We start from the raw sequence: 15283 nt of genomic DNA on the forward strand, positions 1-15283 counted from the left end.
ACTTTCTTTTGGCTAAAGATCCCCAAGATCACCTAATTCCCTGTCCAATTTTACTCTCCTATCTTAAGCAAACTGCTTTTTGTGTTTGTATTTCTCAAACTGGCAATCCACCACTCACCTCAAGACAGCCCCATGCTGAACCATATTAACTTTGCTTCCATTTCAGTTATCTTTTTTAAAAAACAGCTTTGTGGAGATATAATCCACATTATCCCAGTTATTTTTCTTTAGGTCTGTAAATTCCTCTCTTAGAATAATTTAGAGTTATATACATAGTATATTTCTCTTTTTAAATTTTTCTAAATTTTCATGAAAAGTATACATATTAAAGTGTAAGTCTACATTCCCAACTGTGGTAAGATCCGTAAACTGATTCTCTGTTAACCTCCCCTTTCTGCAGTCTATCTCTGCCTTCAGGATGGCTTACCAGTCCTTTGTCCTGGAGGCACATCATCAAAGTACACACATCTCCTGTTGCCTGATGATTCACCAACATTACTGCTTCATCTTTTGAAATTGCTTTAATATCTTCCCCCCATTCCATCACTGTAAGAACAAAAAGTTTCAAAACTGTCATTTAAAAAATGTATACATTTCCAGAAGACTTATATTAGAAACACTGGTGCACATTAATGATGATACATCACTTAGCTAAAACTTCTAAAAGTTTAGAACTAAGTTTATTTCCTATAAAAATCAGGATGTTCATATTTTATAGAGACTCAAAATATCCGTTAAAATGTAAAACGGCCATACCTTTGATTTAGAAATTCTATTTAAGAGTTTATCCTATAGAAACATTTGTCCAAACAGGCAAAGATATGCACAAAGGATATTTATTGCAACTTACACGTTCACCAACAGGGGAATGGATAATTTTTATATAATGGAAGAGTATAAACCCATTAAAAGAATGGAGGATATCTCTATACACTAACCCAAAAGGACTTCTTATCAAGTAAACAAAACAAAACAGTATATAAAATATAATCCCATCTTTTCAAAGAAGGAATAAAATTTACATGCAACGTAATACATTGAAAAAGTCTGAGGAAATGAATTCAAAACTTAATACTGATTATCATTGGGAGGTGGTTCCCAAAGCCCCCTTAAATTCTACTTTATAATAAAATATGCAAATATTATAAAATGTGTAAGCATTCTCATTTTACAAGAAAACTAATTAAGGATGTTACATTTATTAAAAATCTCTGGATGAAAAGTCAATGCACCAAAGCCTATATGTACACTTTAAGGAAAACAGTGATATCTCCAGGTAGTTACGCCTCATTTTATACCAAATTTACTACACGCAAAAAAATAAAACTGAGCATCAGTGTCAAACATCAGGACTCTACAAAGAAGGTTCTAGGTTCGTCAAATGTCTGACGTGAATTACCAGAGGCTGAATATATGTTAGCGTTCACTCATCTCACTCACTGCTATAAGGAAAGAAGTTGAGTCACCTGTGTGTAATAGTTCTGGATGAAATAGGGATGGGAGACCTGTTGCTCACCTGCTTTACCTCTGCCAGCCTCCCTCCTTCACAGTCACCTTTCACTGTCACCCCAATACAGCGGAGCTCCTCATAAGAGTTCATTTGAGAAAAGAGTTCTGTTAATTTTTTTTTATTATTAAAAGCCATTTAAGGGCTTCCCTGGTGGCGCAGTGGTTAACAATCTGCTTGCCAATGCAGGGGAAACGGGTTCGAGCTTTGGTCTGGGTAGATCCCACATGTCGCGGAGCCACTAAGCCCGTGCGTCACAACTACCGAGCCTGCGCTCTAAAGCCCGCGAGCCACAACTACTGAGCCTGCGTGCTACAACTACTGAAGCCCCTGCACCTAGAGCCTGTGCTCTGCAACAAGAGAAGCCCCCGCTCACCGCAACTAGAGAGCCCATGCGCAGCATGGAAGACCCAATGAAGCCAAAAAAAACCCACAAAAAAACAAACCAGCCATTAAAGCAAGGTATCTATGCATTCATTTTAAAGATCTTAAAGATTTGTATTAAGGGAATTTCAGCTGGGCTGAACATATATGCAGTTGTGGTACCTACCTGCAAAGTGAGGTATTCCAGTCATTCTCTCAGAAATTATTACTAACACACAAATAGCTTACACTGTACGGTGAAAGTTTTTAAGTTTTTTTTTTTTTTTGGCGATACGCGGGCCTCTCACTGTTGTGGCCTCTCCTGCGGCGGAGCACAGGCTCCGGACACGCAGGCCCAGCGGCCATGGCTCACAGGCCCAGCCGCTCCGCGGCATGTGGGATCCTCCCAGACCGGGACACGAACCCATGTCCCCTGCATCGGCAGGCGGACTCCCAACCACTGCGCCACCAGGGAAGCCCAGTTTTTAAGTTTTTAAAATGAATGCAGAATGGAAACTACATTACAGATGTCAAGTAATCCTTAAGGAATAGATGTAGAACACTGGGGACAGCCCAGCAACACCAACTTTCCTTCACAGCGGCCTTTCCTCTCCCAAGTTGCCAGTGAAGTTTAGCTGACAAGCTAACTTTACTGAAACATACTTGAATAGCTGATATACACTGTGTGTGGGAGCAGGGGGAGTATAAATTGGTACAAGAGTTTTGGAAGTCAATTTGGCGATATATATATCAGAACTAAGAAATGTGAAAATCCTTCTACCTAGCAATTCCACTTCTAGGAATTCATCTTACAGATATACTTATTCATGTGTAAAATGACACATATGCAAAGCTCTTTATTGCAGCATTGTTTATAAGAGCAAAGATGAAAACTAAAAAGAGAGACTAGCTCAAATTCAAAGAAATTTCTAAAATGGTGGTTGACAGGAGGGAAAACTGGGGAGTTGTTTAATTAGTATGGAGTTTTGGTTTTGTAAAATGAAAAAGTTTTAGGGCTTCCCTGGTGGCACAGTGGTTGAGAGTCCGCCTGCCGATGCAGGGTACACGGGTTCGTGCCCCGGTCTAGGAAGATCCCACATGCCGCGGAGCGGCTGGGCCCATGAGCCATGGCCGCTGGGTCTGCGCGTCCAGAGCCTGTGCTCCACAACGGGAGAGACCACAACAGTGAGAGGCCCGCGTACAGCAAAAAAAAAAAAAAAAAAAAGAAAAAGTTTTGGAGATTGGTTACACAATAACGTGAATATACTTAACAATACTGACACTTAAAAATGGTTAAGATGGTAAATTTTATGTTATGTGTCTTTTGTCACAATTAAAAATAAAAAGGGAGACTAGTTAAATAAATTATAATATATCCATGCAATGGAATATTATGTAATCATAGCATTTTTACACTAATATGAATGATATACTATAAGTAATAAAAGCAAAGTGCAGAACAGCGTGTGAAGAGAGAATATATTTACTAAATGAAAACTCCTCATATCACATCTCTGTTGACAACCCTTCAATGAACGTGCGCGCGCACGCACATGCACACATGCACGCGCACACACACACACACACCACCATTCTTTCATTAATTCATTCTTCACTCAATAAATCAGCATCAGGCACTGTGGATATAAAACAAATAAGAACAAAAGTATTATTCTAATGCAGTTAAAACACTCAAGAAAAGTCTAACTTGGTTCTATAAATATTAGGCTATTAAGAGGTAATGTGGAAAGTCTTCTAGTTCCACATCTATATAAATAGATGTTTCATAACCAAATAGTCCTTTAATGCAATTTCTGCTACATGAATGGAAAATACTAGATACCTAGGCCTGTGCAGTAGGAAAGCATATGTGTGAATATAACTGCAAATAAAAATAAGTTTTCTACTTAAAATGTATCTTACTTGCTTTATATAAAGTAGATAAATCTAGTGTGTTGGTTTAAATCTCAAAATAAAAATTGAACTTAGAACTCTCTGTTCTGGCTTAAATAGTGTCCCACCAAATTTACATCCATCCAAAACCTGTGAATGTGACCCTATTTGGAAACAGGGGCTTTGTAGATGTATCAAGTTAAGATGAGGTCATGATGGATTAGGATGGGCCCTAAACCTATATCCAATATGACCGGTATCCTTATAAAAAGAGGGAAATTTGGACAGAGATACACAGGCAGAATGCCATGCGACAATGGAGGCAAAGACTGGAGTGATGTGTCTACAAGCCAAGGACTGCAGACAACCACCCAACGTGACCAAGAGGCAAGGAAGGATCCTTCCCACCAGAGACTTCAGACAGAACACAACCCTGTCAGCACCTCAGTTTCAGACTTCTAACCTCTGGAACTGTGAGAGAATAAGTTCCTGTTGTTTTAAGCCACAGGAACTTTGCTGGTGGTACTTTGTTATGGCAGCCCTCTGAAACTAATATACTCCACCCTCCTCAATTTTCCCCATCCTTTCTCTTTTCCACTCTATTCCCCCCAAATTATAGTTTTTTTCTAACCAACTATAGGAAAAGAACAACAGCACTGTAGTTTAAACATCCAGAACATTATCATAGAAATCTACCATTACGTATTATAAAGGGTTCTCAATGTTTATTTCTATAATACTTTCAGGGTATAATCATTAAGAGTTAATCCAATACATATTTTATCTCTCAGCCATAACTTAGCTAAAATTAATTTTCAAACTAAATGTCAATTTGCTAAGACTCACACACATACTAAATCAAACAAGTGAAGGTAGAAGGATCAACTTTTTAAAATTATCCTGATGTAGCAATAAAGTCATGCTGGATTTTATAATAATCTAAATTTTATTCAACAATAAATTTCATTTCCAGTATCTATGGTATTCTTCTTTTACCAAACCATTATATACTTCAAAGATCACTGTTAGAAAGTTATATGACTAACAAAATCAAGACTAAAAAATGCTTGTAGAGAAAAAGCATTTATTTTATGTATGAAATAGCTATGTTCCTCAAATCATACCCTGCTATCCAAACCAGTAAGTATAATAATGGAGCCAGTATCTTAATCAAGGAATAGAATTATTCTCATGTTAAAGAACAGAAGCTATGGATGCCTGCCAGTTCTTACATTGTACTTGATTAGAAGGACAAAAATATTTTAACACACTGTTCTGTGAAAGGAATTCTCAAAAAAGAACTGGGTCAGGTCCACTACTTCCAAAGGGAATGAAAAATAACTGAGTAAAAACTGGAAGAAAAGTTCCCTAGTTGTAATTGAATTTTTAAAAATTCTTGTTAAAAACCAAAGCCAAAGATTATCACCTGCTACACACACACACACACACATATTAATAAACCTCCCCCCAAAAGTTTTAGACTAAAATTGATCATGACAGTTCACATCTCAAAAAGAAAATAAAAACAATAAACCATCACAATTTCCTTTAAAACAGTGATGCTAAAGCTGTTATACTGACCCACAAAACAGAATTAATGCAGAGAAGAAAGGTTGCTTTATACACGACCATAATACCTTACTTCTCAAAGTTCAAAAAAAAATGCCTGCAAGCTGATGCCGCAAACTATTTACCATTCTGTGACTCACTTAAGAAACATTAATATCATTATGCTACTCAAACATATTGTGAAGATGAATGAGATATAAATGACAGAATCACAGACGTCCTGGGCAATTAGATTACATGACAGTTGAAGTTACTTTTGAAATCACTATTAACTAAAAGAGTCATACAACTACCGTGTCACGTAAGGTCAGGTATTCTAATATGAATAGTAAAGATTAGAGAACAACAAAACACATAAAAGAATCTCATGTAGCTCAAGAACTGTGGCTTTCAGTAACACACGTTGGAGGCAGAGTGGGTTGGACTGATCCAAAGTTAGGGGTTAGCAGAGGAAGATAAAAAGGGAGTGAGGACATGAAGGGTAGCCGTGAGAAAGTAGATTAAGGTACTGATTAATGGAGAGGAGACTGGTGAGGAAAGGAACCAAGCAAGGGGGTAATTCACTAAAGAAAACTGAGGGAGGGCTATTATAGTAGAGATACTTGAAGCCATCCCCCATCTCCACCTTTACCCATCCTACTCAAACCCCCATAGATAGGGCCCAGACGTTGTGAGAAAGCCCCCGGGTGAATCTAATGTATGTCTGTAAATAAGAACCACTGGAATTTTAGCTCTGACGAGTTTTATTTTCTTAAAACAAGTATACTGAACATACTAGGAAGTTGTGGTCAGTGCCTTTTGGCACTTTAATTAATTTAATTTAATTTAAGAGGTTAAATTTGAGGAGGCAAGGCTCAAGGTGTAGCTTTTGGAGGGGTTGGTTAACTAAAAGAATAATAGTAGTATATATTATTAAATAGATATATAATTAAATACTAATAATCTTAATAACCAACATTTATAGAATGCTTACTATGTGTCAGGCATTAATAATTAGTAAGAGAAAATAATTCACATTATTTTCCTATGTAATCTTCACAACATCCCAAGTGTACAGACACTGTTATCCCCAATTTACAATTGAAGAAAATGAGACACACAAGGTTAAGCAGTATCTTCAAAGTTACACAGTTAGGCAGTAGGGGAACTGGGATTCAAAACCACTGTATCATGCTGTCACTGCTGGCAGGCTACATCAAGGAACCTTGAGAACAGGAACGGGTAAGTTGCCCACACAGCCCCTGACGTTGCCCATGATTATGCCAAGAAGTGGGGTGGACAAGCCAAGTCCCAAAGTCCTCAACAAATAAGGTTAGTGGGCGGCAACAATAAGGAACGGTGCAGAAGCCAAGGATCAAGAGTTTTTTGCATGACAGCTGAATAATAAACAAGTCTAAAAAGGCAAAGAGTATCTAAGAAAAAAAAAAAAGCAACATTGTCTTTGGGCCCAGGATACAGGTATCTTAAATTTAATGTGCTCAATACAGAACCAGCTCTTTACCCTAGTCTGCTCCATCTCAGCGAAGGACACCATCATTCACCCAGTCAGTTCAAGACCAAACCTAAGACCACTTTTGATTCCCCCCTTTCCTCAATTCTCCATATTTAATCCATCTCTAAGTCCTTTGGACTCTATCTCCAAAACACATCCTGCAACCTCTGTCTCTCCTTCTTTACTACTACTACTCTAGGCCAAGCCATCAGTACCTCTTTCTTGGACTTCTGAAGTGACCTCCTAACTAGTCTTCTCACTTCCACTCTAGCCACCTGCTTAAAAGAAAACTTTAAAATAGTTGCTAATTTCAAATACCAGTATAATCTAAATCACCACTGGCAAGAATGGAAAAAGAAAGAGCAAGAAAGTCAAAGATAATAAGTGATAATGAACTCTAACTGGTATTGAGATTTGCTTTAACTTAAACCTAGACAGTTTCCAACAGGGGAGATATTGGTATCTCGGGAGAAGCAATTCTTCCCGCAGTCATCAGCATTGCAAAACTTTTAGCACACCTGGCCAACATTCTCTGTTACAACCCTCAAGAGCCTACACATTTCCAAACATCCCACCCCCACCCCTATCCATTTAAAACCACTACGTTAGAAAGTTCAAAATGATTTAGGTCAATATAATCCTGTGGTAAAATCAGAGTGAGGTTAAATAACAAATGAGAATAGTACAGACAACATGAGGACTAAGTGAACATGTGCTTATTGAAAACAAAGATCAAGCCCTCTGATGCCTAATCTTTACCCACTCAGCCCCAGGATATGGCAGCAAGAGTTTGGAGGAGTCTTCTCTAGGAAATCTGATCAGCTCAAGAGAAAAGATCTAAAAATATTGACATTTAGGATTCTCCAGTGAAGTATTCCAATCAGATTATCCTACAGTGAGGCTTAGTGTGGACAAGACGCAGCCACAAACAGGGCTACCAATCAACTTTATAGTCCCCTACTCTTAAATAAGAACAGATGGTCAGGTATTACCAGATACCCAGAAAAAGCCTTTAATGTGAAAGACAGAAAATAAAGCAGCCTATTAAATAAATTGATTTTATAGTCAGAAATCTTCCAAAAAATAATTCTTCTGGCCCAGATGATTTCACTAGCAAATTCTGCCAAACATTTTAAAAAGAAATAACACCAATTCTAAACAATCTCTTCCAGAAAATAGAAAAGAAGGGAAAACTTTCAAGTTTACTTTATAAGGCCAGCATTACCCTTATACCAAAACCAGAAACAAACAAACAAACAAACAAAACTATAGACTTATATCCATTAAAATCCTCAATAAATGTTAGGAAATGGAATCCAATAATATACACTGCAACCAAGTAAGGTTTATCATCACAGGAATACAAGGTTGATTGAATATTAAAAATTAATCAGTGTAATAGTCCACTATATTAACAATCTAAGAAAGAAAAACCTCATGATTATATTGCTATGGTCTGAAGGTCTGTGTCCCCCTAAAATTCAAATGTTGAAGTCCTAATCCCCAAAGGTGATGGCATTAGCAGATGAAGACTTTGGCAAGTGATTAGGTCATAAGGGTTGAGCCCTCATGAATGGGATTAGTGCACTTATAAAAGAGATCCCACTGAGCTGTCTAGCCCATTCTACCAAATGAGGGCACAGTGAAAAGGCTATGAACCATCAAGAGAGCCCTCATCAGAAGGTGACTATGCTGGCACCTTGTCTTGGACTTCCAAGCCTCCAGAACTATGAGCAATAAACTTCTGTTGTTTATAAGTCACCCCGCCTGTGACATTTTGTTATAGCAGCTCAAACAGACTAAGACACATATGAATTGACGCACAAACAGCACTAAACAAATTCCAATATACATTCATGAAAAAAACTCTCAGTAAACTAAGAACAGAAAGGACTTTCCTCAATGTAATAAAGTGTTTCTACACAAAACGTATAGTTAACATAATATTTAGTATTAGTTATATATGAGTGCTTTCTCCCTAAGATTGAGAACAAGGCAAGGATGTCCAATCTCACCTCTCTTATTTAACATTATTCCAGAAGTCCTAGCCCGTTCAATAATGCAAAAATAAATAAATAAATAAATAAGAAAAATAAATGAAAGTCATACAGGTTGGAAAGGAAGAGATAAGTCTGCCCATATTCACAAATAGCATGACTGTCTCTGTAGAATGTCCCAATTAATCTACAAAAAGCTCCTCTTATTAATAAGTGAGTTTAGCAAAGTTACTAACAGTAAGTATCAATCATATTTTTATGCTAGTAATGAATGATAGGAAATTTTTAAAAATTAAATCCCACTTACAATAGCTCAAAAAATATACTTAGGTACAAATCTAAAACACATGGACAGGATCTGTATGCTGAAAACTACAAAGTCCTGATGAAAGAAATTAAAGAAGGCCAAAATGAAATGAATACCATGTTCATGGATTGAAAGATTCAACATATTAAAGATATCAATTCTCCCACAAATTGATCTACAAGTAAAACACAATTCTAATCAAAATGCCAAGAAGAACTTTTGCAGATACAGGCAATTGGATTCTAAAACTTATAAAGAAAGGCCAACAAACTAGAAAAACCAAAATAACTTTGAAAAGGAAGAATAAAGTTGGAGGAATCACACTACCCAATTTTAAAACTTACTATAAAGCTACAATAATCAAATGGCATGGTATTGGTGAAGGATCAGACACACAGATCAACAGAGCAGAAAAGAGAGTCCAGAAATAGACCACACAAATATGGCTAAATGATTTTTGATAAAGGTGTAAAGTCAATCCAATGGAGAAAGAATAGTCTTTTCAAAAAACAATGTTAGAAAAATATGAAACCTAAACCTATACCTTATACAACAATTAATAACTCATAAAAGAAAAAAAATCAGTAAATTGCACTTCATCGAAATTTAAACCTTTTGCTCAGCAAAAGACACTGTTAAGAGAATGAAAAGACTGGGAGAAAATATATGCAATCACATATCCAACAAAGGATTTGTGTCTTTGTATCCAGAATACTTATAGAACTTCCAAAACTCAGCAGTAAGATAACAAACCACCCAAGTAAAAACCAGGCGGAAAACTTGGACACCTCACCAAAGAGGATATAAGGATGGCAAACAACCATATGAAAAGATGTTCAACATCATCAGCCACTAGGGAAATACAAATTAAAACCATTACGAGCAACTACTATACATTTACTAGAATGACTAAAATTAAACATACTGATAATACCAAATTTTGATAAGGATGCAGAAAAATTGGAACTTGTAGACACTGCTGATAGAAATGCAAAATGTATAGCCACTCTGGAAATAGTTTGGCAGTTTCTTATAAAGTTAAAAATACACTTACCATCTGACCCAGGAAACCCACTCCTGGGTATTTACCCTAGAGCAGGGGTTAGCAAACTTTTTCTGCAAAGGGTCAGCCATTAAATATTTTAAGCTTTGCAGGCCACATATGGTCTCTGTTGCAAATTCTTCTTTTGTTGTTGTTGTTTTTTTACAAACCTTTACAAATGTAAAAGCCATTCTTAGCTCATAGGGCCATATAAAAACAGGCAACAGGAAAATTTGGCCCATTGGGCATAGTTTGTTGACTCCTACCCTAGAGAAATGAAAACTTAAGTTAATACAGAAACCTGTACATGAATGTTATACCAGCCTATTCATAACTGCTAAAAACTAGAAACAAACCAAATGTCCTTCAGTAGCTGAATGGATATAAACTGTGGTACATTCATACAATGGAATACGACTCAGCAACAAAAAAGAACATTCTAATGATACATGCAACAACTTGGATGACTTTCAAAGGCAAGCTGAGTGAGAGAAGTCAGTCTCAAAAGGTTACATAATGCATGAATCCATTTTATGACATTCTCAAAAAAGACAAAATTATAGTGAAAGAGAACAGATCAGGGATTGCCAGGGTTAGAAGTTAGGGGAGAATGTGAGTACCAAGGATAATGATGACTAAAGCATGGCAGAACTACAGATAATTCTTGCTCTGTTATTTTTCTTTCTTTTCTTTATATTTTTCTGTTTTCAGCATTTGACTTATTACTTTTGTAATTCAGGAAGGTTTTTCTCCCCAGATCAAAGTATTAATGGAAGGGCTTCCCTGGTGGCGCAGTGGTTGAGAGTCCACCTGCCGATGCGGGGGATGCGGGTTCGTGCCCTGGTCCGCGAGGATCCCACATGCCGCAGAGCGGCTGGGCCCGTGAGCCATGGCCGCTGAGCCTGCGCGCCCGGAGCCTGTGCTCCGCAACGGGAGAGGCCACAACAGGGAGAGGCCCGTGTACCGCAAAAAAAAAAAAAAAAAAAAATTAATGGAAGATACTACTACTGGGCTGCAATCTTTTTGTTTGTTTCTTAAATGTTCATTTTCTCACTTTCACTAACTAAAAACCTCTCCCCCTGTCTGGTTCAAATGTATTTTATTAAACCACTGAGAGCTGAAGTCGCTAAGACTTTACATCTTACGTTTCTTTTTATAGTATGTTCCAATAAAAGTACTTCACTCTATGCAAAATGCTCAACTTGCTCAAAGTTTTGTTTTCTCAACCTTTTAAACAGCTTCTTACATTCACTTGTAAGTGGACCAACAGAACACTATACTAAATTCAGAGATGGGGATTTAAATCAAAGGTACTTTAATTTGTTTCCATTGGGAAAAGTGTAAGCAGTGGGATTAAATATTATCTGCCTTAGGCTGCTAAAATGAGTAACTGGAAGAAGGGAAATTCTAACTTCTCCTAAAGGTAAAGGATTGCACCAAATTGCTAGGAAATAAGAGGGCAATGTAGGTACTTCTCTGCTTTGCTACTAGAGCTCTAAATAGTTTTAGAATCAGACTATTACATATGGTAGGGGTTTTGATTTTAATGAAGTTTACAGCTAGAAAGGAATTTACAGATATCTGAATCCAAGTTCCTCACTTCACAGATATTTTATCAAATAAAAGAAACAGAACTCTACGGCTGCTTCTTGACTGACCGAATTAGTTGCAAAGAAAAACATACAGATGGTAAGGATAATTAATTTACAGCACCTCCTGCTCACTATCCCCCAAAGCACTTACTGATGTATTCATTCATCCAACTAGTTTTATTCTCTTCATAGAGAAATAGGATTCTACCACTGCGGGGGACATAAACGTACACAGGGGTTCTATCACAAGGTAATTAACTCATTAAATTCAACCATAGGAACTTAGCAAAAAAGAAAGAAAGAGAGAAAAAGTAAAAGGTGAGAGAAGAGAGAGCATGGAAGGGCAGAAATAAAAGACTGAAACAGAGAACATTTTAAATAGTACAAGCAATTTTGCCAGCCTTTCCAGTCCTCAGATCTATGCCCTGGAGGAAGCTTGAGACTGGAATTGTGAATCTGCTGTTCCTCATCAATTCAGCTGGCGTGTGCCTGTCATCAGGCCAGCATCTTACTGAGGCAGCAGCTCGCTGAGCTGGATGATTTCAGTTTTTTAAAAAATACATTTTCTTCCAAATAAAACTTAAGCACACTTTTTAATTGATGCAATATGATCCCTGCCCTCAAGAGGTCTGCTCACTTATTGGGAATAAAAGATAAATTGGGGATTAATGCATTACACATGAAGATACGTACCACAGGAGGCAGGGAAAGAGAAATCATTGGGAGCTAAAACATGAAGGGAAGAGATACCAAAGACATGGGGGAAATGGCCTTGAACAGACAGTTGCTACTGGGAAAAATGGAAAATGAGGTTGTATCTGTAAATAAGAGGTCAGATTACAGAGGTACTTTTAGAAGTCAGATACTACAATTTAGGCCAGGAGATATAAAATCCCTTTTCTTGTCACCAGGCAGGTGACATAAGTGAGGAAAGTGGGCTTCCTATATGACAGAAGAGAGCAGTGGGACTGTGTGAAAAACAGAGTGCATGCCCCACCCCCAAAGAGGGCAGCTACCTATCCAGCTCCAGGCTGTTGCCGATATCTGGGAACGTGGCCCCGGTTACCAGACCCTCCAATTTTTTAAGAGTAATTGGAAATTTGAGAGTTTTTATGAAAGTTAAATAAAGAGGAGATTAACAATGGAGGACGGTTCCTGGGCAAGCAGGAAGGAATGGAATCTAAGCAAAGGGACTGGCTCTTGATAGAAAGGACATCCTGCAATGTAACAGGAAGAATAAAGGAATACCAAAAGATGTAGCTTAAGAGGTAGGCTTGGGCCAGGCTACTAGAGCACCAGAATTCTGCACATTATCTCACAAACCACAGAAACCCAGCAGGAAAGGAACTGACAATATGTGGGGTGGAGGGAAGGGATGAAGGGCTGCAGGGATTTGGGAGAGTAGCTAGTTGTTAAGTGGGGGATTTTTTTTTTTTAAGGTGAGAATGTCTTTAGTATCTTTATATCCTGGAAGACTAAGAGCAAAGATAGAAGGAGATAGTAATCAGTAACGTGAAGCAAGAGAGATGGGATGTTAGCTTTGGGTAACAGACTTACCTACAGATGAATGAGGGTGCGAACAAGTTGGAGGAGGAGGACAGAGAAAAGGGGAAGACTTTCCACAGCACAGTTCCAGAGCACTAACCAAACCCATGGCAAAGAGGCAATGAGAGGAGTTAAAAAGTTAAAAAGAGAACTGCTCAGAAAAGCACCACGAACGTAGATATCCTAAGTGGCGCTGAGCTAGACAAAATTGGGGATGCCCCTTAAAATGAAAGAGCAGAAAGCACATACAAGCATTCATGCCAGCCAACTGTCCAAGAAGCCTGAAGCAAAGGAGTTCATGGTTGGAGCCAATATACCCTCTGGGTTGAGGCTTGGCCATATTCCTAAGCTTTGAAACCTAGGATACTGAAAGAAGAAAGTACTAAGAATATAATCAAAGGAGAAACGATTTAATTGTACCACATATTAGGAAAACTTTCTTATTTTAAAGGACTTTCACTCATATTCTCTCAATTGCCACAGCAGCACTATAAGGCGTAACAGGCCATATATCAATCTTATTTTTTTCTTTATGTGGGTGAATAATGTTTTTTTAACATCTTTATTAGAGTATAATTGCTTTACAATGGTGTTAGTTTCTGCTGTATAACAAAGTGAGTCAGCTATATGTATACATATATCCCCATATCTCCTCCCTCTTGCGCCTCCCTCCCACCCTCCCTATCCCACCCCTCTAGGTGGTCACAAAGCACCGAGCTGATCTTCCTGTGCTATGCAGCTGCTTCCCACTAGCTATCTATTTTACATTATATCAATTTTATTTAAAGATAAGAATCTGAGAAGATACTGTAAAAGATAATACTATGAGTAAGCGCTATAAATCTGACTGAAATCTAAGTCTGTTGGACCCTAAAACCAAACTATGGATAGCCCCTGTCTAATGAAATTATTAACCATTCAATTAAAAGGGCAGTGTGCTGTTTTCAAGGTATAATGAAAATAGCATGGGCTTTAGAGTAGAAGACTTTCATTCAAAGACCAGCTCCATCCCTTGCTAGCTCTGTCACCCACATTAAGCAAGTTACTTAACTTCCAGAAGTCTTCCTCTTCTCATTTGTTTAATGGGGTTGATATTACTTCCCTCTCAGGACTGCTTTCGATATTTATAGGAAACCACATGTAAGCACTTGCTAAAAGGTCTGGCACATCAGGTACTTGATCAAGGTAAGTTCTTCTTCTCACTGGAAGGATTACCAGTTATCTACAGTTTACACAGAAGTTAGTCTCCTTGCAACAGAATTAAGTAAAAGGGATTGGAAAAGGCTTTTATTTTAACAGTAAATCTTATTAGGAGATAAATAGTTCCTAAAGGAACCAGAGAAACTAACTCAAAAAACATATGATAAATTGAAGAATCTAAGTCACTGGAAGAAAACATCATTTCTAGTTTGGTATTAATAGGAGACATGACACAGAGGAGAGAGTAAATAGACTAGAATACACTAAGGTGTAAAGCTCTTCTCACTGAGCATGGAGCTCAAACCTGGAGTCCATAGGGTCCATAAATGGACTTCAAAGAGTTGTAAACCTGTTGAAACTGTTTGTAAAACTGTGAGCACGTGCAAAGGTGCTGTGGTAAGCCAAAAAATGCTTCCCTACCCCCACTCCACAAGATACCCATGTCAAACCTCTGGAACCTGTGAATGTTACGTTATATGGTAAAAGATGTGATTTAGTTAAGGATCTTGAGAAGAGGAGCTAATTCTGGATTACCCAGATGGACCCTCAATCAGTGACAAGTGTCCTTACAAGAGACACACAGAGAAGACAACATAGAGAAGAGGAGGCGGCCACAGGACCCTGAGGTAGAGCTTGGAGTAATGCAGCCACAAGCCCAGGAATGCTGAGAGCTACCAGAAGGTAGAAGAGACAAGGAATCTCCCCCTAGAGCCTCTGCAGGGAGTGCAGCCCTGCTGACACCTTGATTTGAACTTCAGCCCTCCAGAAATGTGACA

The 15283-nt window shown here is 38.0% G+C and overlaps 1 protein-coding gene across 7 annotated transcripts in view; it reads right to left on the reverse strand.

The window, feature by feature from the left end:
• The window catches only part of LPGAT1 (lysophosphatidylglycerol acyltransferase 1), a 65827-nt gene that overhangs the window by 32585 nt on the left and 17959 nt on the right, over positions 1-15283 (reverse strand). For all 7 annotated transcript variants that reach the window (XR_007476942.1, XM_033438071.2, XM_004275277.4 and 4 more), the window contains one exon: positions 428-546. Coding sequence is in view for 6 of the 7 variants with exons in the window: in XM_033438071.2 (XP_033293962.1) it covers positions 428-546 (119 nt within the window). In the remaining variant the exon portion in view is untranslated. The remainder of the gene's footprint in view (positions 1-427; positions 547-15283) is intronic.

This window comes from Orcinus orca, chromosome 1 (genome assembly GCF_937001465.1).
Source record: "Orcinus orca chromosome 1, mOrcOrc1.1, whole genome shotgun sequence".
Classification (NCBI taxonomy): Eukaryota; Metazoa; Chordata; class Mammalia; order Artiodactyla; family Delphinidae; genus Orcinus; species Orcinus orca.